This window comes from Pelophylax lessonae (assembly GCF_965119305.1).
Source record: "Pelophylax lessonae genome assembly, chromosome: 2".
Lineage (NCBI taxonomy): Eukaryota > Metazoa > Chordata > Amphibia > Anura > Ranidae > Pelophylax > Pelophylax lessonae.
The window spans coordinates 130352738-130377974 of NC_138769.1; the positions used below are offsets into that span (position 1 = coordinate 130352738).

Consider the following 25237-nt stretch of genomic DNA (forward strand, 5'->3'; position numbering starts at 1 on the left):
ACATGATGTCTATCCAGCGGAGTCATGCACACCTGCAAATCTAGTGTGCCACGGCACACCGTTTGAGATTCACTGGGCTACAACATAATCCTAGTGACCAGCACTGCCTGGAAACTATATTCCTTAAGTCAGGCATGTCCTAATAAGGCCCCACAGGTAATTCAGAAAATTCTATTGTGGCCCCTATGAATCCCCCGAGCGCTGCTGGGGACCCCTGGGATCTCTGGATCTTTCAACGCCGTGGGACTGCACATATGCCATATTAGTTTTTTTACCATTAATTTTATACATCCTCTTATATATGCTACTGTTTTGAATGACTTATACTCAAAATGATGGTCTGTCCCGGCCCGCTGCATCCAATTCCATTTTTTCCTGTTACTTGTGAATACACTATTGTTAACAGCCACCGCCCGCCCGCCCCCGCCAGTTTTAAATCCCTTGCTCGATATGGCCTCGGACTTAGCCTGATTAGGGAGCACTAAAAAACACAAATAAATTAGGCTAGAAACTAGTATGACAGGACCAGCGCCCTCTCAATGATAATTGGCATAACAACTGGGTGTCATTTCAAAGTATGGGGGGTAGATGTTCAAAAGTATCAGTCACACAAGGGGTAAACCACATATAAGCGCTATATGAACCCACCGATGATGATTACTGATGGCAGCAATAATAGTCATGAATGATGCCAACGTAGTAAATAGAACATTGAAAAGTTGTCAGGACAACCATACGAGAAGCAGGCACTCCTCCTGCTCCCCTGGCTCCCCTGCATTGGGTCACCGCACATGCCGCTCACCACAAGCGGCTCTATAGCGGTTCAAGCCTTGTTTTGGTTCTCCTTCCCCCAGAGTCTGATGTCACATCCGGATCCCCTTCCCGGTCCGCACTCATCGTGGGTGATCGGATCGGCCATAGACGGCGAACCCCTTTTCCACCCTTCCCTGTCCAGGATTGAGGCATTTCGTTATCATCTCCTCACAGCCCGAGCAAGGCACAACTGTTCACACTGCTGCATTGTTCCTGGCTGGTTTTATGCCTTCACACACACTGGACGGTCACCAAGCTGTGAGTTTTTAACCCCTTATTTTGGCTTCACCATTGCAGATCCAGTGGGGGTCATTGTACAAGGTGTCCTGCATACACACAAGGTGTTTTATACATACATGGAACTGATTTTGGATAAAAGTTTTCAATGTTCAATTTACTACATTTGCATCATTCATGACTATTATTACTGCCATCATTAATCATCAACGGTGGGTTCATATAGCGCTTATATGTGGTTAACCCTTGTGTGACTGATTAGGAAGCACGCATGCTCCGGATTGAGATGAATACATTGTAAAATCTCAGTTAATATCAGTTGGTCTAAATCAGTTATAAATATATTTGGACACAACATGTATGCTTGGTGTTCTGTTCCTGTTCATATTTTTTTAACATAAAAGTTGACAGACAACCTTTATTACCAATAATATGTAATGTACTTTACAATGTTCCTGACATTTATTTCAGCTTCCTGGATTTGTTTTTTCATCTGGCCTTCAGATATGAAAGGCAGAGTGGTTTAACACCCATTTAGATTTGTCATCCATGTGATGAAATGAAAAGTATGCCGTTTGCAACAAACTTTGCATAACATAGTTAGTTGGCATTTTAATTTTAATGGTCCAAAGAATGTCAGGCAAAATGGTCGGCCCTCACGCATGTTCACTTCATCAAATCTGGCCCTCTTTGAAAAAAGTTTGGACTCCCCTGCTTTAGGTGGTTACAATATCATGATGGGTTTCTGATAATATTAAGCTGTGTATTTCCAGTTACTGTAATTGTTGTGTTGTTTTTCCTACAGTGCAATTTTTATGACTTTCTCATTTTTTATACAAGCTTGCTGTTTTCATAGTTTTTGATAATGAGAATTGTATTAGACCAGGTCTTCCCAAACTTTTTTGGGCCGAGACCCACTTCTGAATACAGTTATTTTTCGAGATCCACTTGCTTGTAATTGAATATTGTAAAGCGCTACAGAATTTGTTGGCGCTATATAAATGCAAATAATAATGATAATATATATTTTCTTGTTAAATAGTTTTTATTAAGATTATTTCAAATAGTAACAAACAGGGAAAGGAAATCATAATAATAACAGAGGAAGGAAATCATAATAACAGAGGAAAGCAAACTCATAAAACATTGATATTATGGCCAGTAGCACATAGGTGCAGTTATGTAATCTAACTTCATGCCCATGTAGATAAGCCATTACAGCATTAACCACTTGCCTACAGTGCACTTTCACCCCCTTCCTGCCCAGACGGAGCTCTCACACTTTGACTGAGAATTACTCAGTCATGCAACACTGTACCCATACAAAAATTGCGTCCTTTTTTTCCCACAAATAGAGCTTTCTTTTGATGGTATTTGATCAATGCTGGGTTTTTTATTTTTTGTGCTATAAATAAAAAAAGACTGAAAATATTGTGAAAAAACGCATTTTTCTTTGTTTCTGTCATAAAATTTTGCAAATTAGTAATTTTTCTTCACAAATTTTGGCCAAAATTTATACTGCTACTTATCTTTGGTAAAAATAACCCAAGTAAGTGTATATTATTTGGTCTTTGTGAAAGTTATAGAGTCCACAAGCTATGGTGCGAATCATTGAAAATTGATCACACTTGATCACACCTGATGTACTGAAGGCCTATCTCATTTCTTGAGACACTAAAAAGTCAGGAAAGTACAAATACCCCCCAAATGACCCCTTTTTGGAAAGTAGACATTCCAAGGTATTTAATAAGGGGCATGGTGAGTTTTTTGAAGTTGTATTTTTTTCCCACAATGCTTTGCAAAATGAAGATTTTTTTTTTTTGTTTTTTTTTTTTTACAAATTGCCGTATTAACAGGTTATTTCTCTCACACAGCACATGTATACTTGCAACTACACCCCAAAACACATTCTACTATTCCTCCTGAGTATGGCGATACCACATGTGTGAGACTTTTTCACAGCCTGGCCACATACAGAGGCCTAACATCCAAGTAGCAGCGTCCGGCATTCTAGGAGCATAAATTACACATATAATTTCCTGACAACCTATTGCACTTTTGAAGGCCCTGGAGCACCAGGACAATGGAAACCCCCATAAAATGACCCCATTTTGGAAAGCAAACACCCCAATGTATAATCTTTGAGGCATAATGAGTCTTTTGAACATGTCATTTTTTTCCACAAGTTTTTGGAAAATGTGGAAAGAAAATGAAAATGCTTTTTTTTTTACACAAAGTTGTCAATTTATGCAATATTTATAACACATAGCATGTACATAGCAAAAATTGCACCCCAAAATACATTCTGCTACTTCTCCTGAGTATGCTGATACCACATGTGTGAGACTTTTTCACAGCCTGGCCACATACAGCGGCCCAACATTCAAGTAGCCCCGTCTGGCATTCTAGAAGCAGAAATTACACATATAATTTCCTGACAACCTATCGCACTTTTGAAGGCCCTGGAGCACCAGGACAATGGAAACTGCCATAAAATGACCCCATTTTGGAAAGCAAACACCCCAACGTATAATTTGTGAGGCATAATGAGTCTTTTGAACGTGTCATTTTTTTCCACAAGCTTTTGGAAACTGTGGAAAGAAAATGAAAATGCATTTTTTTTTTACACAAAGTTGTCAATTTATGCAATATTTCTAACACATAGCATGTACATAGCAAAAACTGCACCCCAAAATACATTCTGCTACTCCTCCTGAGTATGCTGATACCACATGTGTGAGACTTTTTCACAGCCTGGCCACATACAGAGGCCCAACATTCAAGTAGACCGTCCGGCATTCTAGAAGCAGAAATTACACATATAATTTCCTGACAACCTATCGCACTTTTGAAGGCCCTGGAGCACCAGGACAATGGAAACTGCCATAAAATGACTCCATTTTGGAAAGCAAACACCCCAATGTATAATCTTTGAGGCATAATGAGTCTTTTGAACATGTCATTTTTTTCCACAAGTTTTTGGAAAATGTGGAAAAAAAATGAAAATGCTTTTTTTTTTACACAAAGTTGTCAATTTATGCAATATTTCTAACACATAGCATGTACATAGCAAAAATTGCACCCCAAAATACATTCTGCTACTTCTCCTGAGTATGCTGATACCACATGTGTGGGACTTTTTCACAGCCTGGCCACATACAGCGGCCCAACATTCAAGTAGCCCCGTCCGGCATTCTAGAAGCAGAAATTACACATATAATTTCCTGACAACCTATCGCACTTTTGAAGGCCCTGGAGCACCAGGACAATGGAAACTGCCATAAAATGACCCCATTTTGGAAAGCAAACACCCCAATGTATAATTTGTGAGGCATAATGAGTCTTTTGAACATGTCATTTTTTTCCACAAGCTTTTGGAAACTGTGGAAAGAAAATGAAAATGCATTTTTTTTTTACACAAAGTTGTCAATTTATGCAATATTTCTAACACATAGCATCTACATAGCAAAAATTGCACCCCAAAATACATTCTGCTACTCCTCCTGAGTATGCTGATACCACATGTGTGAGACTTTTACACAGCCTGACCACATACATAGGCCTAACATCCAAGTAGCTCTTTACACAAAGTTGTCCATTTATCCACTTTAAGACTGGGCCTATTTTTGACACTTGGTGTTTATAAGCTAAAATCATTTTTTTGCTAGAAAACTACTTAGAACCCCCAAACATTATATATTTTTTTTAGCAGAGACCCTAGAGAATAAAATGGAGATCAATGCAATATTTTTTATCACACCATATTTGCGCAGCAGTCTTCCAAATGCAATTTTTTTGAAAAAAATTCACTTTTTTGAATAAAAAAATAAGAAACCAGTAAATTTAGCCCAATTTTTTTCCATAATGTGAAAGATAATGTTACGCCGAGTAATTAGATACCCAACATGTCATGCTTCAAAATTGAAAATGCTCGCAGAATGGCGCCAAACATTGGTACTTAAAAATCCCCATAGGCAACATTTTAAAAAATTCTACAGGTTACTAGCTTAGAGCTACAGAGGAGGTCTATGGCTCAAATTATTGCTCTTGCTCTAACGATCGCGGTGATACCTCACATGTGTGGTTTGAACACCGTTTACATATGTGGGCGGGACTTGCGTATGCGTTCGCTTCTGCGCGCGAGCTAACGGGGACAGGTCGCTTTAATTTTTTTTTTTTTTTCCTATTTATTTTATTTAATATTTTTTTATTTTTAAAAAGTTTTTTTGAAAAAAAATGTTTTGATCATTTTTATTCCAATTACAAGGAATGTAAACATCCCTTGTAATAGAAATAGGCATGACAGGTCCTCTTTATTGTGAGATCTGGGGCCAAAAAGACCTCACACCTCACAACTACAAAAAAAAAAAAAAAAAAAAAAATTGTTGAAAAAGAAAAAAAAAAAAAACCCCCCCAAAAAAAACGGCCCTTTAAACCGGTTGCTAGGCAACGACTTTTGACGTAGCTCCGGTCCTCCAAGACCATAGAGTCGAGTGAGGGCCATCTTGCCCTCACTCTACTTCCTGTCTCTGAGGATCCGGGACCGGATAGTTTTCCCCGCTGCCGGCGGGTCCGGTAAGCTGAGAAAACGTCTAGGACGTGGCGGTAGGGGGGGGGCACCTCTTCCCATGCACCGTTGCGGCGGATTCGGCGGCGAATCTGCCACTGGGACCACCCTTATCTGAAAGCCGACCGCCCGACGTTTAAAAAAATACCAGGGTTATGGCAGCTATCTGCTGCCATAACCCCAGTATTTAGCTTTAAATGGCCGATGTATATAGTCGTTAGGCGGTCGGTAAGTGGTTGCATGTATATAGCAAAAATTGTACCCCAAAATACATTCTGCTACTCCTCCTAATTATGGCAATACCACACGTGTGAGACTTTTACATAAGATGCACATCTAATTTCCTGACAACCTATCATTTTTGAAGGCCCCTCACATTTTTAACACATAGCAATAAATACATTACAAAATACATTCTATAAAGGAAAGTGTAAAAAAAAATTATTACCTGTGGTTGTAGTAGTGCAGTTGTCCACAGAGGAGAGCATTAGTCCAGGCAGCAGGCAGGGACATGCTTAGCGACGACAATAGCAATTTCCCAGGCAGCAGGCAGGAATATAGTCTATAGTCTGGGATATTGTCAGCACAGCCGCAGCATTTGTCCAAATGAATTTTCCAGGCAGAGACATGGTCAGCACAGCCATAATATTGGTCCCGGTACACTGCAGACAATCATTGTACCACTCTCCAGCTAATATCATGCAGCAGGCAGAGGCATGATGGTAGTAAGCTGAGGGCCTTGGTCAGGTGAGACCTGGGGACAGGGGTAGAGGCTTCTCCCACCCAAATCTCTTTGAAGCCTCCGGACTCCAGACCCTAATCCGGAATTTACGGAACCCAGAGAGAACCAAAAAAATTGGTTTTCTCTATCCGGAAAAACAACTCTGGAGCCCCTCACATATGTGAGACCCCTGTGTACTACAGTAGCAGGGGGGCGACAGATCAGTTCAAGCGGTAGGCAGAAGAATAGTCGGTAAAACAAGCCAGGGTCAGTTCACGTGCAAGCAATCCAATCGGCAGGCAGAAGAGTAGTTGAAAAACAGTCCAGGGTCAGTTCACAGGGAAGCAATCCAAACAGTAAGAAGAAGCGTAATCGGTAAAACAAGCCAGGGTCAGTTCACGTGAAAGCAGTCCAAACAGTAGGCAGAGGCATAGTGGAAAAACAGGCCAGGGTCAGTTTATGTGGAAGGCAGTGGCATGAGAAAAATTGGTCAGCACAGATGAAATCGGGGAAATGGGCTAGTAATTTATGAATGTATGGTACCGTGTGAAGCATTCTCCAATGCACAGGCCAGGTTGGGAGGGACAGTACCGACAATAGAAGCTGGTGTCTTTACGAAACCCCCTTCTGCTGCACACACGGCATCTTTTTTGGCGTCTTCGGCCTCCTTCAGATGGTGGAAGGTAGTCTGGGAAGTGGCGCTCACTAAGTCGGCTAACAGCCTCAGAGCGAAGGTTTTCTTGGGGGAGTCCTTGTGGGTAGACGAGGGTCGTGATAATTTCTTCAATGTATTTTAGGAAGGGGATGGGGCTTTCAGTTGATTTGGAGTAGATAACATAAGAGTTATAAAAGGCCAATTGAAATAAATAAATTGCAACCTTCTTATACCAGAATCGGGACTTCCTTGTGGCCAAGTAGGGCTGAATCATCTGGTCGTTAAAATCCACCCCCCCCATGTAAAGATTGTAATCCTGCACACATGATGGTTTTTGGATGGGACCTCTTCTTCTCCGAACCTCCACTGTGGTGTCGTCATGAATGGTGGACATCATGTAAACATTTCGGCTATCCTTCCATCTCAAGGCCAGCACCTCGTTGTTTCTCAGGGCTGCTATTTCCCCCTTCCTCAGTCTTTTATTTACTAAGGACTGTGGGAAGCCCTTCCTGTTCTTCCTGGTGGTTCCGCAGGCCAGGGTTCCTTCAAGGTAGAGATGTCTGAAGAGGGGCAGGCTGGTATAAAAATTATCTAGGTAAAGGTGGTAGCCTTTCCTCAGCAGTGGGTATGCCAGGTCCCATACAACTTTTCCATTTGTGCCCATGTAGGCCGGGCAGTCAGGGGGATTGAGCTGGGAATCTCTTCCTTCGTATATGCGGAACGCATACAGATATCCCGTAGCTCTGTCGCACAATTTGTATAGTTTGACCCCATATTTGGATCTTTTGCTTGGAATATACTGCTTTATTCCAAGCCGGCCTGTGAAGTGTAGCAGGGACTCATCTACACAAATGTTTTGATCTGGGACGTAAAGTTCTGCAAAACTTTGGGAAAGAAAATTTATGAGGGGGCGAATTTTATACAGCTTGTCAAAATTTGGATGATTTTGGGGGGGGCACTGGCTGTTGTCACTAAAATGAAGGAAGCGCATGATGATTTCATACCTGGACCTGGACATTAGGGCAGAATATATGGGCATAATGTGTATGGGGTGGGTGGACCAATAGGCATGTCCTTCATTTTTTTTTGTAACCCCCATGTTTATGGTGAGGCCCAAAAACATTTTAAATTCCTCCAAAGTTAAATCTCTCCACTCAAACGGACGGGAATAGGAAGATTGGGGGTTGTTAGCAATAAACTGCTGGGCATACAGATTTGTTTGGTCCACGACGTATTGCAGAAAATCATTGGGCAAAAATAAATGGAGAAAATCAATAAAAGAAATAAAAGAAAAATTTTCAGTATTGGCCTGCACACCTGGCTGTGCGGTAAAAGGGGGAATATTTGCTGATCCCGAGTTGGAGGGCAGCCATCTTGGGTTGGCAAGAGCATCTGGGAGGTGGATAGTGGCCCTGGCTCTTGGGGGATGTGACACTCCAGTGCTGGTAGAAGGGGGATTTGAAATTGGGAGCTGGTGCTGGGCCTGGGCATTCGCTCCTGGGGTGTTTCGCTGGGGGCAGAGCGGGTACTGGGCCTGGGCATAGGATCCTGGGGTGTACTGGTGGTGGCAGTGCTGGTGCTGGGCATAGGATCCTGGGGTGTATCCCTTGTGGCTGCCCGGTTTCCAGAGCGCCATGCCCTTTTGGGAGGGACCCATTCTTCCTCCGAGTCCATCTCCGATCCGCTACTGTTAGCAACTTCAAATTCCGAATCGGATTCAGAATTGCATTCGGATACTGATGAGAGCTCCCCGGTGCCCTCATCATCCATAGAGATTATCTCAAACGCCTCCTCGCTGCTGTAAAACCTTTTGGACATTTTGGCTGTGCGACGGGTGACTGCGGATGATCACTGATGAGTGGCAGGTGACGGATAGGTGGCAGGCAGGTGACGGATAGGCGGCAGGCAGGTGACGGATAGGTGGCAGGTGACGGATAGGTGGCAGGTGACGGTCACTGATGGGATGACAGATGACGAACACTGATGGGGTGACAGGTGATGCTGATTGATGGGGTGACAGATGACGATCACTGATGGGGTGACAAGTGACGATGACTGATGGGGTGACAGGTGACGGTGATTGATGGGGTGACAGGTGACGGGCGCTGGTCACCGATGGGTGACAGGTGCACCGCTGGCGATACTGTTGGCAGTCTCTGGTGACAGGTGCACTTTATAGGTAGTGATTTTGTGCACTGATGACAGGTGACTGTTGGGTGACAGGTGAAATTGGGGGGGGCTGGTGACACTTTTTTTTACACTGACAGACACAGATCAGTAACTCACTGTTTCTGGCTCAGCTCTCCTCACACTGGAAACGGTGTGTGAGGGAAGATGAGCTAGTAACAGTGAGTTACTGCTCTTTGTTTACATTTGTGATGGGCTGTGAATGGCTTCACAGCTCATCACATCGTAATCAGCCACTGTCATTGGCTGTTTTTTACTGTCGGTGACTAGCTGTGTTCCTAGGGAACACATAGCCACCGACATGACCGCGCTCCCGATCGCGCATGCGCGGTCTTCTGCCGCTTCTACTGTTGTGATCGGCTATGTCATCGCAACATAGCCGATCACGTGGGAAACAGCCATGCCTATTGGCTGTTTCCCCCCTGCCGGTGACCGGCTGTGTCCCGTGGACACGCCGACACCGGCAGTGCACGGCGGCGCGCCCGCGATCGCGCGCCTGCCATGCATTTACTGGGTCACGTCATATGACGTCCGCCCAGGATAATAGCCGCACCGTCCCGCCGTCATATGACGGCGGGCGGGCGGTAAGTGGTTAAGCAATCCAAATATACGAATAGCATTAATACTTATAAGATGGGGTCGCTGATGGCCATTCCCTAATAGGGCCACCCCCCACCCCCCTGAACACCCCAAATGGGTACACACTGTGTCCAGTTGGGGGGGAGGGGGTAGACCCTCCGACAGCCAAACATCCGCGGACCACCATATATTAGACTGACATTTACATAGTTCTACAAGGTGTTATTTGTGACACTAACAGAGAATACATGAAAGGTAAAGTAAAGGGAATACTCTTTGGTAGTAAATCAAAGCAGGCTAATTGGGCTTGAGACCAGGAGCGGCATTAGGATGCTTTAACCAGTGAATCCATCGTTTGCTAAAGGTAGGCATTCTATGATCTTTAACAGCTAGTAACTTCTCAAAATTACATTGTGTGTTTACCCGTGAAGTAAGTTCCTGAATTTTTGGTGACTCAGGTGATTTCCAATGGTGAGTGATGGTCAATCTAGCAGCAAACAAGATGTGGAGTAATATAGTCTGGTACTTCGGAGGGATCAGATCTATTCCCAAGTTCAAAAGTGCCAAAGCCGGCCAGATAGAGAAGGTCGTGCCCAGAAAAACTCCAAGCAAAACCTCCACTTCCTTCCAAAAGGGTTGAACAAAGGTGCAATCCCAAAGGATATGATACAGTGTTCCTACCTTATTGCACCGTCTCCAACACAATGCATTGGAGGAGGGATAAGGGAGGGGGATGTTAAATTAAAAATATCAATTTACTACTTTTCAATTTATTATTGAATACACTTGCCAGATGTTCCAAGTGAGGGGTCAGAAACCTGTGGCATATAAGCGAAGTTGTAAGTAATCAGCACCCTCATAGACAGTATAAGGCAGGCGGAGGACAGAAATCAACCACCCCAGGACAGTGATCAGCAGGCTATATGACCCTCTTTTCTCTCCCAGCGGTCCACAGTGAAGGTGAAGCCCCTGTTTGCCCTCTCCAGGGCCCAGTACACCTCACCCAAAGTCTCTATGATGAGGAGCTCTATGCTGGTCTTGGTGTCCTGGCTCTTCTCCTTCAAATCCTCTACTGGGGTCACAGAAGCTGCCATGAACTCCTGACACCGCCGGGGCCACCTGGTCCTCCTATGACACTGAGGCTGTCGTCTCTGCCTGCTATAGCTGAGAGAATCGCGCCGCCAGTCTAGCCACCACCGCTGCCGCCAGTAGGACCGAGGAGCTGGCTCTGCACCCCATGAACATATCCTACATAACCGCCCACATACGTACTCACTGATGCAAGTATCCTCCTTGCGGGAAATGCAGAGCAGCCTTCGTAAACTGCATGGGCGGGGTCCTGAATCCATTGCGATTTGACTGCTCTGGCTCTCTGTAATTTGCGCAGGCTCGCACAGCATAATTTAAGCGGGCCCGCTCTCAGTGATTTCTGGCTCAGCTCGACCCACTCAAACGCAGCTCGCGACCCACCAGTGGGTCCCGACCCACAGTTTGGGAACTCCTGTATTAGACAGTTGATCCTTTAAGTGGCTCAGTGCAATTACTTTAACAATTGTCTGGTATAATAAGCCATCTTTTGGAAGAAATATGGGGCATGTCATTGCTTGAACACCTGGAATCACTTTGTACGGGGTTACTTCGCAGCAGGAGTACCCGTCTTTAAAAATGTTTTGAATTATATGGAATTAGACATAGGGGTTCCCCAGAGGGGTTCCCTGCTCACTCGATGTATTGCATTGCTTGTTTGTTTTTCATTGGCACTTTTCTGTATTTCATACTTTTTGAATGTTCCTTATGTAGCCCATGCGTGGGTGACTCTGGTGCTTTATTTTGTTATTTTCACTAAAACCAATAAAAATGATTGAACTGAACACCTAGAATCACTGACGAGGAAAGACAGTGGAACAACCAAAGTCAGAACTTCTTCTCTACGTGCTTGTTTAGGCAATTGATCAGCATAAAATTAGACAGCCTTAGTACTTGAAATGATCAATGGAAATAGAAAGTTAAAAATCCATAATTTGTGATAATCCAGAGAAATCAATACATTTTTGGTTTTATTGATACCAGATTACCGAATCATGCCTTTTATGGGAATGAACCTCACGTTGTATATTCTTTGCTTGATTTAATAGGACATTGGTATATTCGCAGTAAGCAATATTATAAGCAGTGGAACAGTTCCACCTAGTGGTCAAAGAGTATTCTGTACAGGATCTATTTTGTTATACCGCTAAATGGAATGTTGTAACAGTACTTTGCCCTTTCAACACTATACATTGATAGAATAGTGAGTTTGGAGAGAATTTGAAATTCAATAGCTATAGAACATAACTGTATTGATTTAGCAGGGCACAGTGACTTTTTTAGATATGTATTTTTGTCTTTCCTACTATACCAAAAGAGAATCTATGGTCATGTTAAAAACAGAGATTTTACCTGTAAATTTCAGATTTAAAACGTTTGGAGTGCTGCTCAAAACTGGAGGATAACCAGTGTCTGTATCAGTATACAGAAAGTGGGGGCAGGTGTCGGGCACTAATTCAGAAGCATGGACATTAATTCAGAAGCATGGACATATGTGGGGTAAGGCGCCGCTCAAAATCGGATATGTATATGGCTGCGTATGGCCTCAGCAAGTGCTGCTCCGGCCATGCCTTTGTGACCAAGCCCTGTAAGGTACAGCAAAACATGTCAGAGGCCATACACAGCCATATCCACGTCTGAATCATGGGGTCGGCTTTGAGTGTCGTCTTACCCCCACATTTTTCCTAGAAAAACTGTTAATACTACTTTTAATTCCATATAATCCTTCCAATGTATTTGCATTTGGGCACATTTGCATATCAACAGCCCAAAAAGAAAGAGCCCCTAATGCAACTGGTGAGACTTCAGACCCACAGACAACTAGGTGAGGATAAGCAAAATTGCTGATATCACCTGATCTGGCATTATTGGCAATGGACTATCCTATCAGTTTTAGTGCAGTCAAATGTAAATCTTTTTACACCCAACCATGCACACAGCTAAAGTTTTTAAAAAAATGTAACTTGGCTTACAAAAGCTAAGCATAAGTTAGTTATAATGTTAAATTATGTTTCTCTTTCGTTCATTGAAGGACACCGCTCCTGATATTCATAACCATTGGGTTATACTGCCCCCCACAGGAGTAGGACACTAGGCAGAAAATAATTCTGACTACACCCATGGGCAGTCCCAGGTGGTATGCTCCCTCTCTCTGCTATAGCCACCCAGTTTTTTCTGCCTAGTCCGGAGTAAGGACCTTCATTGCTGGGACCTTTGGTCCTGGAAAAAATTTATAGATAGAATTTTTTTCCTCCTGGATCTTTTCTTGTGAGATCTACAATAAACTTCCGAACTTGGCAACGGGATAGATAATCTAGATCCAGTGGTCACCCCAGTCTGGCCAGCGAGTGCATGTATACCTCAGGTCGGTCGCGACATAGCCCCACTGGACGGGGGGCTGGCCTGCGAGTTAAACGCCTCACAAGGTCGCATACGACTGGGTCTCGTCCCAAGTCGCATCGTTTCTCCTTCGATGGAGAGGGGTTCTGTCTGGAGCGGTGCCAGCCTGGTTCCTGGTATAGTGAGGAGCTGTCCCGTCTCTCCCCCTTGAGGGTTTAAGGGTGGACATGGGCCCCTCCTTGGGACAGTCGGACCCCCAGGTTCCCTTCTATCCTGCAGCCACCTCCCGCCAAGTCCCTCATTCTGCCCCAGTCTCCACGCTGGGGCTGTTTGGGTGGTCTGCGAAGTAATTCGAAGTACATTGCAATGCAAGTGTGACGCGTTTGCTGTCATATCAGTGCAAAACACATTTTGCCAAAGTGCACAAGTGCGGTTCCAGCTTGAAAGTTATTTCTTTGTCCCACCCCTTTTGCTGGAGCGGTCCCACCTTGTGATAGTTTACTGTTTGTTCAGATATTGCCAATACATGAATTAAGTTTTTTTTACATTTGTTTTAGAGCGAGAACATGGCGACAAGAAGGATGTGGATCCCAATGCAGGTAGATTTGTCAGGTACCAATTCACACCTGCTTTCCTCAGACTGCGCCAGGTTGGGGCAACGTAAGTAAATGTAATCTCAATTAGGTCTTTTTACACCAGGCAGATATAAAAACATCAATTCATACCATTATACAGGTGCATCTCAGAAAATTAGAATATTATCAAAATGTTAATTTATTTCAGTAATCCAATTCAAAAAGTTAAACTGATATATTTTATAGAGATGCATTACACACAGAGTGATATATTTTAAGCATTTCTTTCTTTTAATTTTGTTGATTATGGCTTACAGCTAGTAAAAACCCAAAATTCTGTATCTCAGAAAATGAGAATATTACATAAGACCAATAAAAAAAAAATAATAATAATTTTAATACAGAAAAGTATGTCCATGTACAGTATAGTATGCATTCAATACTTGGTTGGGGCTGCTTTTGCATGAATTACTGCATCAGTGTGGCGTGTCATGGAGGCGATCAGCCTGTGGCACTGCTGAGGTGTTCTGTATGTCTCCCAAGTACTGTACTTTCCAGCAGAGGTACTAAATTGTTTCAGGATCTTAAGACCGAATTTCAGTGACCCAACTCCATGTTTTTCCAATACCTCCAGCTCTGCCACGTGCTATACACCCAATTTGCGGACTCTACCCCCAATTTCTATTCCTTATACCTGTTGGATGTACTCCTGGATACGGATACTAAAAACTGAATGTCCACTTTTTATAATAGCCTCCTATTACTGATGGTTATTAATTTATCTTCTCAATTGAAGACCTGCTGGGTGGCAGATGTGGGGAAGCTGGAGGATGAAGACTGGGATGATGTGCTGAAATCCTGCAAACCGGTCTACCCAAAACTTTCTGATCGCCTCACCCACCCATATATTTTGCATAGAACCTAACTTCCATTCATCTATCTAGGTACCAGCTGCATGATCTTGTGCCCTAAATGTGGTAAAACCAGCCACACTTTTTATCACCTGATATGGTTATGCACTGTCATCCAAGGTGGTCTGGTTTCTATCGTCGAATGGGCTCCCTATTAACCCTTTGCCCTAAGAAATGTCTTCTGTGCCTCCTCCCCAAACTGGATAGTGACAAACATCTCCATGTTTTCTTGCAAAAAACCCTTTTCATGGCTAGAATGTTGATTGCTTGGGTTTGGCTCAGGGCATCACCACCAACAGTCCCGTTGGGTGGGTGCCAATAATCTTACACTGCCATATAAGAAAGTAATTTACATTCATAGAGGATGCCAAGCTAAATATCATAAGATTTGTGATAGATGAATAGATCCAGTCTCTACATGCATAGGCGATTAAAGCGGTTGTAAACCCTAGAAAAAAAAAAAACCTGCAAGACAAAGGCATAATGGGCTAGTATGCATCGCATACTAGCCCATTATGTGTAACTTACCTTAGAACGAAGCCCCGACACGGACCCCCAGACATCGCTGCGGGCGCTGCCATGATCCCTCGCTGTCTCTTCCGGGTTCGGCGCGGTGATTGGCCGGAAGAGACGGCTTCGGCGCGATGATTGGCCGGAGCCGCGATGACGTCACTCCCACGCATGCGATTTTCCGGCAAGCTCCCGGCAAATTAATTGAAGGTCCCCCCAAACCTTCAGAGCGCATGCACCGCTCGCGAGAGCGGCTGCATGCACTGTAAATATCTCCTAAACAATGCCGGTTTAGGAGATATTAATTGTACCTACAGGTAAGCCTTATTATAGGCTTACCTGTAGGTAAAAGTGTCAAAAAGCGGGATACTACCGCTTTAATCTGTGGATACGTGAGTGTCAACTCTCTGTGTATGTTTCACTACCTGCTGCAAATACTTAATTTTAAGTATTACGAGTCATGAGCTATGTATCAAATGGTACTCTCGCTGACCGTTTGAATGCCAATGTACTACTGCAATATATGGATATAGACATAACTGGCGAAGTCCTCTTTTACTTGATCGTATTGCTAGAGTACAATACTTTTATTTGCAATAATTCTCTGTTTCTATATGGGAATCCTCCCTACTTTTGTAATAATTTATAGTGGTGTTTAGTGCTCTGTTTTTTTTATGTTTCTCTCTTAGTAAAGAGTTTGATTAATAAAAAGTGCTATTACAATTTTCCAGGGTTGAATTTACAGTCGGTGACAAGCCCATTAATAACTTTCGAATGATTGAGAGACATTACTTCCGTGACCAGCTCTTGAAGAGCTTCGACTTTGAGTTTGGCTTCTGTATCCCCAGCAGTAAAAACACATGTGAACATATTTATGAATTCCCACAGCTTTCAGAGGATCTTAGTAAGTGTCTTTTCTTTCTTCATAATAAACATTGATGAATATATTTCCCTGATTATTTATAGTCATTACTACAATGGGACTTAAAGCGTTTGTTACCCCAACACTTCATATTCCTAAAATGTACCTGCTGTACCATGTACTTGTATAAGAAAGTATTCTGTTTTCTTTGTATTGCTTCCTTTGTGTGAAATCCCTGGTGTTCCTGCCAGTCCCTCTGCTTTCCTAATAAAAACTGACCACACTAAGCAGGAGAGCACACTATGGTCAGTTCTCTAGCTATGCTGGGAACTTAGCCTGCTCTCCTCCAATGATCAAACTTGTCCTGACGACATGCCCTCTCTGTACAGCCATTCAGTGGGAAGCTCAGTGTGCTGCTGATTCTCCTCCCCCCCAGCTCTTATGCAGCTGAGGGAATGTGATCACTTTTAAAGAAAAAAGGCATTTATAATGTTTATCTAAACAAAAATGTTTTGCCTTTAATTTCTATTTTAAAATGAATGGGTTGTTTTGCAAGGTGACTGTTTAAAATCACTTTAAATCACATTATTCTATTGTGAGAGAGACTTTGGGAAGGATTGGAAATTTCTGTGCAAATAGACCCTCAATGTAATGGGATCTTCATCTAAGTCATTATAATAAGGAGAGACTCTTTCAAAGAAGAACAAGTGTTTTTTTATATATATATATATATATATATATATATATATATATATATATATATATATATATATATATATAAATATTCTGAAAGTGCAAGGTAAAAATAGCCTTCCTAGAACAATTTATAAACATAGCGAATGCATGCAAACCTGCAATACTATGGATCTGTTTATAAAAAATAGTGTCAATCATATGCAGAGCCGTCACTAATTTTTACCCTTAATTTCCTAATTTGTTTATTTCCCCAGGTGTTCACTGCAATCTAGTGGCAAGAATGCAGTGTTTTCCTGATTTGAGGTATTTGAGGAAAATACTTCATTATGGCCACTAGTTGGAGTTGACATATTAGGCAAATTGTGGGGAAGATTTGTATCAAAGCCAAAACTTTTAATTTTGAAAAGCATGGGGATTGGGTTAAAACCAGTGTCCTTTTGGTTAGATTGTATTTTGCTTCCTGTTGTGTAGATTCAACAGGAAGTAAGTCCAAGTTCTCTTTTAGACATTAGACCCAATTGGATGGTTTCTCTTCTATTTAAATGCTTTATCCAAAAAACAAAAACAAAATTGGCTTCTGACACTTTTTTAAAGTGGTAGTAAACTCTCCTTTTTTATTTTTAACTACTGGAGGTAAGCCTATAATAAAGTGTACCAGTAGGTTAAATGACTATCCCCTAAACGTGCACCGCTTCGAAGATATTCTAGCAAGCAGCTGGCGGTGTCTTCACTGTGTCATGAGCTCTGATAAAAGGGCATACCTGTACCGTTTCTTCAGAGCTCGGTGCCACAACATCATCGTGGCTTGGTCATTCAAGTGGCCACAGCCCGTGAACCTGGAAGGAAGCCCTGTAAGTGGTGGGGAGCTTCGTATCAAGGTAAGTGTTTCATAATGCGCTAGTATGTGGTAGAGAATTATATATATATATTTTTTTATTCTGAACGTTTACTACTGCTTTAAGTGTCAGGTCACCTGATATATATACATGCTTGTTCTGAGCCCATGACTCCCCGAAGATATGGATGGTAGCTAAATAACATGCAAGGTTCCCTTTTAAAGCAGTTTTATTGTTAAAGGGAACCTGTCGGTACAATAATGCATTTTTAGAGATCAGAGAACTTCCTGTCACTTTCTTACAGAGATTATGTTGCGGTTGTCGCCTTCTTGTAAGAACTCTGCAATTTGGAAAAGCTCTTTCTCTTACGTCCTCCGACAGTCACAGCCTCTCATTAAGCCTTCACGAGTGGGTAATGATGCCCTCTGCAGGAGCAAGCTAGGCAGTTTGAAAGGTTAATAAAAAACTTTCTACACTTAGACACACCTCCAGGGGGCCGTCCCTCAGCCATTATGCTGACAGAGTTACCACTGTCCTTCAGTTTTATGCTGCCTAGCGTCAGGAGTAGGCTAGGTCTTCCCAGCTGGGACCTAGTGTCTCAGTTTCTTTATATTTTTTTTCTTCAAAGTTGCCCTGTTGGCTCAGTTGTTTTTTCTGGCCTGGTTGATACATTGCCTTTTCGGTAGGTTGCGTCTTCCCACCCCTCACACCTGCACTGTTTTGGGACGTCCCATTCGTGAAGGCTTAATGTGAGGCTGCGACTGGAGGACATAAGAGAAAATAGAGTTTTTGTAAGAACTTACGGTAAAACTCTTTTCTCTGAAGCCTCCGACAGTCGCAGCCCCCGCCCCTCTGTCTTTGGATTTTGGGGTTGTTGCATTCCGGTACTGCTTGCTACAAAACTGAAGGACAGTGGTAACGGTGTCAGGATAATGGCTGAGGGACGGCCCCCTGGAGGTGTGTCTAAGTGTAGAAAGTTTTTTATTAACCTTTCAAACTGCCTAGCTAGCTCCTGCAGAGGGGGCCATTACCCACTCATGAAGGCTTAATGAGAGGCTGCGACTGTCGGAGGACTCAGAGAAAAGAGTTTTACAGTAAGTTCTTACAAAAACTCAATTTTTCTGACAAAGGCGTAATGTCTCATTCAAATGGGAACACCTCTCAGGTTTTTATTGCTGCTTGTGCCCCCCCCCCTTCTCTATTTGTGCTGCCGAGTGAAAGTGAATAAAATCCCAAATTTAGGTTGGTTACCAGTACAGTAATAGGGGGGAAATCGTCCAGTAAGGACACTAATTCTGGTGACAAGCAGGGATTTTCTCACTGGTAAATTTCCAGAGGGCATCTGTGCTGCTGGGGCTGTGTTACCATTACCTTTTCTGGGATACCAGAAAGTGGGCAGAAATGCATGCTGATGTGAATTTTATGGAAAGTGGGGAAAGGTAGCTTCCTGTAATCCAGGGCAATACACTACTGATTTACACAGTGCTGCCCTTCTAACACACTGAACTTACTGTCTGGAGGTGAGAGCAAAGTGATGGTATCTTGTGATGGTATCTTGTGATGGTAACAAAGTGATGGTAACACACAATGTAACTTGTCATAGATTAGATCATATTGCTCAATTGCTGCATAGTCTGCAGGAAGACCTAAGAGAGCAGAATCTGGCTTTACTTTCTGGAAGGTAAGGCAGTTCCCATATATGCAGTTCAATTGTTGTTCTGGAGTTTAGCTTTAAGGCCCAGTACAAGCAAAGGTACAAAACAAGATGGATTTTGGCTTGTATTTAAGATACGGTGCATACAGTCCCTGGCCTGCAACATCCATTTATGATGGCATTGCATTCCAGAAAGCGCTACAGTGCAGAACTGATTTAGCACTTCTCAATACAGAAAGCTGAAGATGGAGCACTCAACCCCAATAAGATGTCCAGACAAACAATAGAATTGCCTAGGTTAAGTGTTGGATGAGAGAAATCTAAAATTTCTGATTTCTTTGTACTGCTTTTAGGCATAAGCGGACGAAAGATACAACACAGCAAAGGTAGTAGTAGGGAGAAGAGAATAAGGGGAGGTAAGAGGGATTCTCAGGGATTGCTAGAAGCAGAGGAAGGAACAGACGGCGGTTCCATTGGGTCTAACTAACCTCCTGTCAAGGTTCAATCAAAGATGTTGGCGAGAGGAAATGGGAGCCCCAAGGTTGCCATATTTCTCTGTATTTCGAAATGCTGTCCTGCAGAGTAGCTTCTATTTTGCTGTGTATTATAGCTTATAATATTAATACAGGTTTTTGTTTCAACTATGCTTAGAGAGGGTGATCTCCAGGCCCTGGCTATTGTTTGGCTAGATGCGATTGTAACGTGGAGTAGTAATTTAAATTGGGATCTAGTAAGGTCTTCAGGCTGCTTTTTTCAAGAGTTATCAGAGGGTCTGGTGTCATAGTGACTTGAAATAGGGTGGAAAAGATCATAAACATTTTAGCCCAAATTTTTTGCACTATGGGACATGTCCACCAAATATGAAGGCGAGTCCCTAGGTCCGGACAGCTGCAAAATCACAACGGGGAGTAGATTGGTAAATATTTAGCTATGTCTGCTGGAACTAGGTATCAGCGGGTGAATGTCTTATAATTGGCCTCCCGCGCTAACACATATTGCGAAGCTGATTTAGTCCATTAACAAATATCTGTCCAATCCTCCTCCTCTAGTATGACCTCAAGGTCAAGCTCCCAACACTTTGTGTAGAAAGGTGCACCTTTAGTAGGGTAAGATATTGGATGTCTGTGTATAATTTAGATTTTTTCCCTGGAGCATGAGAATCGGAGTCCTGCATCTTCAAACACTGTGTGTTGGTCGCGCAGTAGTGAAGGATTTCAGGGAAGTGGATGCAGTCAAATTATATCACCGAGTTAAATGTAATTTAGTTCAAATATGAAATGACTTAGGTGAAACAAATGCAGGGTAAAATTACAGATTTTTAAGGAAGGAGAGGAGCAGTATCTGAGGAGAGCCAACCCATAGTGACGCCTCAATTTAAATTTGACATTTGTAAACACACCAGTGCAGGTGTTTTACGTGTAGGGACTCTTTTCGGAAATTGTATTGGGTTTTTTTTTTTATACAGCAATTTTACCTGCAAAAAGCACTTGGTGAAAATGAAACCATCCAACACTGTAGCACCAGTACTGGCTTTCTTCTCTGACTAGAATATACTTATTACATTTTAAATCATTCAGCAGAATAATTTATTTATTTTTTTGTTTCTATGCCTTAATTCTTTCTTCTTTTCTTGCCCTGCAGTTCGTGAAATGATCATCCATCCCTACGAGACTCAATCGGACAGTTTCTACTTTGTGGACAACAAGCTAGTGATGCATAACAAGGCAGATTATTCATATAGTGGAGGCCCTTGATCCTATTGTAGGAGGGAACCAACCAGAGCATTGAAAACAATCCCCTTTCCCCTAGCAGTTATACAAGGGATTGTGCCCAACTTCCTGTAGGAGAATCCATCCGGGATCCAATATTCTGTTTGCTAGTAGGAGTTCTAAGACTGAGCCTATATCTGCCCCTACCTGCCCTAGAGCCTTTTTAGCACATCAAAACAGTGCAAGGATCTTCATATGTCTTCACATGTTGGCAAGGATGCCTTTGAAATGATCTCAGTCCTCTAAATAAGAACGTGGTCTTTCTACCAGAACGTCTGAGCAATGCCACTAGTTTTACAACCATCAGCGTTGCATTCAGCTTAACAAATGTTTTCCTGGAACAAGGACTGTTGTGAAACTTTATTACTTTTTTTTTTTTGGACCATCCTTGCTGATATATAATGGGCCATTTATTTTAGGAACAACCATTCTCATGTTACTTGGACCAAATCATCTTAGGAACAGGTTTTCTTGTATACCTTGGGCTACACCAGGCCTCTTCTTTGTCAAGCACCAACTGAACATGGAGCTAAAAAAGGTTTTGTAAGCTTGGACCAGACCGTAGTAAAGGGAATCCAAGCCAAAGATCTAATCGGTTCTTCCTTAATTGCTTCTTCTTCTTAACAGTCTGTTTATCTAATTGTGATACTAGGGTTTTTGTCAGGCTTTTCTCTAGTGATTTAACAGAAGTGTAAACTAGGCATTTTGAAGCGTAATATAGTAATGCAAAATATTAAATAAAGTGGGAAACTGACATTTTTTTTTTTTAAAAAAAAGGTCAACTGTATTATTTAAAAGGTTTAATCAGCATCAGTGGTGTATTTTCATAGGGCTATCTAGCCAAACAGCTAGATATGCTGTTGCAACATAGGTGTAGAGACTATTATATTATACCTGCTAAATGATTCGTAAAGTAATGAGTATACACTTTGCTGTGCTACATGGCTGCTTAGCATAAGGAAATACTGTCCAGTCTGCTGTGTGGACTACAAGTAACAGCTGGTAAGAACCCCCCTCCCCTGCTGACACTCCTACTGCAGTCTTTTTTAAAATTTACATTTTGCTGCCTAATGTAAAGAGATTTTACATAATCACTCCAGCTGAGTTAAAGAATAATCCTAGAACACAGAATACACACATTAACTAAAAGGTAATTCTATTCAATCCCCTGGAGATGCCATTTAATACTGCAAAAGTTGACTATAGCTGACATCATCCTATCAGCAAATGCCTTTTTTCTGGTGTACTAATGAGAACTAGAACTTTGGTTGTTCTGAGTTACTGCACCTCACTGGTCTAGATAAATACTAAAAAGTGAAATGTAATAAAATAGTCTTTTTGATTTAAAAAGAAAACAACTTTCACATGTGTAAAAGTTTCAAAACTTCTCAGGAATATAATAAAATGTCATAGAATATTGCCAATTGTCAGTTAAAATACACAGCTGAGGGTCTCTGCAGAGTATGTGTTCATTTACTCATAAAGAAGTGCAGGATGTCTCCATTTTATTACATGATTCATTTTTATCCCATGTCTAAAATGTCTTCAGAAAATGATTGCAATCTCCTCTGTCTTTAATTTCTTGTTACTTTATAGCCATTAACTGCAAAAGATGAGTTGAATATGGAATCAGAAGGGCCTACCAGATGTCTGCTTCCTACAGAATTCCATGCTAACAATATGGAAACCAGCAGGATCTATTTTTTAAGGAGACTTGCATTCGGATGTTGTTGTCTCATTAAGTACATGTATGTAATGTGTAAACCTAGTACAGTACTCCTCTTGACAGTGCCACATTTGTGACATATGATCATGCAGTAGTCTTTGAGCTTGTGTAGACACATGCTTTTTTTTTTTTTTTTTGCATTTGGTGTGCGTTTAATTTGCACATTAAACACAGGTCAGCAGATTTTCATTTTCTTCAATGGTGAAGTATGGATGACAAATCTGAGGCCCTATTGAAATGTTAAATGGAAAATAAGAAAGGTATTTCTGCGCTAATAATTGATAAAATATGTGAGGATATAAGTGAAATTGATAAATAAAAAAGCAGCTAGCACAAGATCCACAGACGGTGATCAAAAGGTACAAATATTCACAAAAAGTGCAGCACTAAGCATAAAAATGATAATAAATACAGTGACAAAAAAGTTCATTCAAATGACATTATGAAAAATCATATAGAAATAAGTGTAGGAGTGACTAAAAAAAATCCAAATTCAACAAAAATCCAAGAAGGTAATTGCGGTAACAGTCCCTCCTTCCTGTGACACCCAGGGAATGTGTAGAGTGGGGACACCACAGTGCACTAATATGGGAAGCAACTTACCAAAAAGCTGTGGCTACTCAAATAAATGAGAAAGCCTCACCAGATAAAGCATATCACATAGATCTTAGGAACTCCAAGAAACCATAGGAAATGACGTGGAATAGTTAATTCCTCCAGGAAGCTCCGTAAAGGTCAGATGGATGTATAGAAAAAGAACGTACAAAAGACCATAGCGTAATCCCATAAATGACAATGGTGAAATCTATTTAAGAAAAACTACTCACATAAATGTAGTACAAGCAAGCACATATAGGATGGTGGCTGGAAATACAATCACGGCGTCCCGCATGTATCCAGTCAGATAGACATAGGTAGCCGGCTCAGAGGAGGGGCGTGTGGACGTCGCGTCTGGAGTAGCCAACGTTTCGTCATCAAAAGACGTCATCTGGGCGTGTTGAATTTGGATTTTCCTTGGGACTTTTAGTCACTCCTACACTTATTTCTATATGATTTTTCATAATGTCATTTGAATGAACTTTTGTTTCTTTTTTGCCACTGTATTTATTATAATTTTTATGCTTAGCGCTGCACTTTTTGTGAATATTTGTACCTATTGAAATGTTGCATTGCAGGCAAAGCAGGACAAAGACAGCCTATTTCTGAGCTTCGTATTCAAAAGCGTGTATTTAAAGGGCGCCATGTCTTATAGATTGTCTGTCTACATGAGCCATCTATGTTGTTGGCTTTGTTTATTCATGTTCTCGTGCACAGTTCAACCCCTTGCTGCCGCCGCACTCTATGGCCAGGCAGTGTAAAAATCAATTACACTTTCTTCTCCCTCTAACCAAGTTACCTTCTATTATAGAAATCTGTCAGTCTTACATGTGTCAACCCTTTGCTGTCTTTCACCTTATGACCAGGCAGTGTTAAAAACTATACATGGCTCAGTGCCACATTTGTCTTTCAACCGATCACAAGTATAAAAAACCAATCTCTGTCCCACTCAGATCAGCCCACCCTGCTGTTCCCAAACCTTTGAGTTAGCGAAAAGTTACAATGAAAAGTTCCAGTGACTGAACACTTAACTTGTTTGGGGGGGGGGGGGGGGGCAATGAGAAGTTTCTGGTTGCAACAGACTCAGATGACCATTCCCTATGAATCCTTGCTTAGGCAAAGTCCTTGACCGTACTACTTTTTACTACTAAGAAGTGGTATATAAATATATATATATACATATTTTTGGGAGGAAACTCTGCTGATTTTGTATACTGTCAAACAGCAGGAGTTGAGATTTTTAAATTACTGATAGGTTTGCTAAAAAACAAAGAAAAATGAAACAAAAACCTAATGCACAATCATGTGGACAAACAGGCAATGAAATAAAAGGATCAAAATCTGGAAGTGATAGTAAAGGCTTTCCTTTTTTTTTTTTTCTCAAATACTGGCATAATCATCTGCTCTGTGCAGTGGTTTTGCACAGAGCAGCCCATATCCTCCTCTTCCAGGTCCTCCTCCCTCCTGTCGAGTGCCCCAGAGCAAGTAGCTTACAATGGGGACACCCAAGCTGACTAGTTTTTAAGCCATGTCTCTGCGTGTCCATTCACACACACAGCCATGGCCCGGCCCTGCCCCCTCTTTCTCCTAGTTGGCCCACTGGCTGTGATTGACATCTGTCTCAGCCAATGAGGAGGGAGAGTCCCCCCTGAGAGCCGAGGCTCTTGTGCACATTGCTGGATTGAGATGGGGCTCAAAAAGCAGAAGCAAAAAACAAAAATGGGACTTTATATGAGGTGTGACCAGCTAGACCAGCTACAGATTGAATTATAAATACATCATAAGAAAGAGAGGGAGAGATGAGATGGGGCTCAGGTAACTTTTAGGGGGGCTGGGGGGAGGTTGCTGCAGCACAGGGAAGGTTTTTTTAACTTCATGCTCAGAATCCATGAGGGTAAAAAACATTGAGCCTTTAC

At 42.0% G+C, this 25237-nt stretch overlaps 1 protein-coding gene across 1 annotated transcript in view; it reads left to right on the forward strand.

The window, feature by feature from the left end:
- Positions 1-21762, forward strand: part of UNC119 (unc-119 lipid binding chaperone) — a 137400-nt gene extending 115638 nt beyond the window's left edge. The window contains exons 3-5 of the mRNA XM_082245306.1: positions 13743-13845; positions 15913-16085; positions 20871-21762. Of these exons, the coding sequence (XP_082101432.1) occupies positions 13743-13845; positions 15913-16085; positions 20871-20983 (389 nt within the window). The 3' untranslated portion in view covers positions 20984-21762. The remainder of the gene's footprint in view (positions 1-13742; positions 13846-15912; positions 16086-20870) is intronic.
- Positions 21763-25237: the final 3475 nt, after the last annotated feature.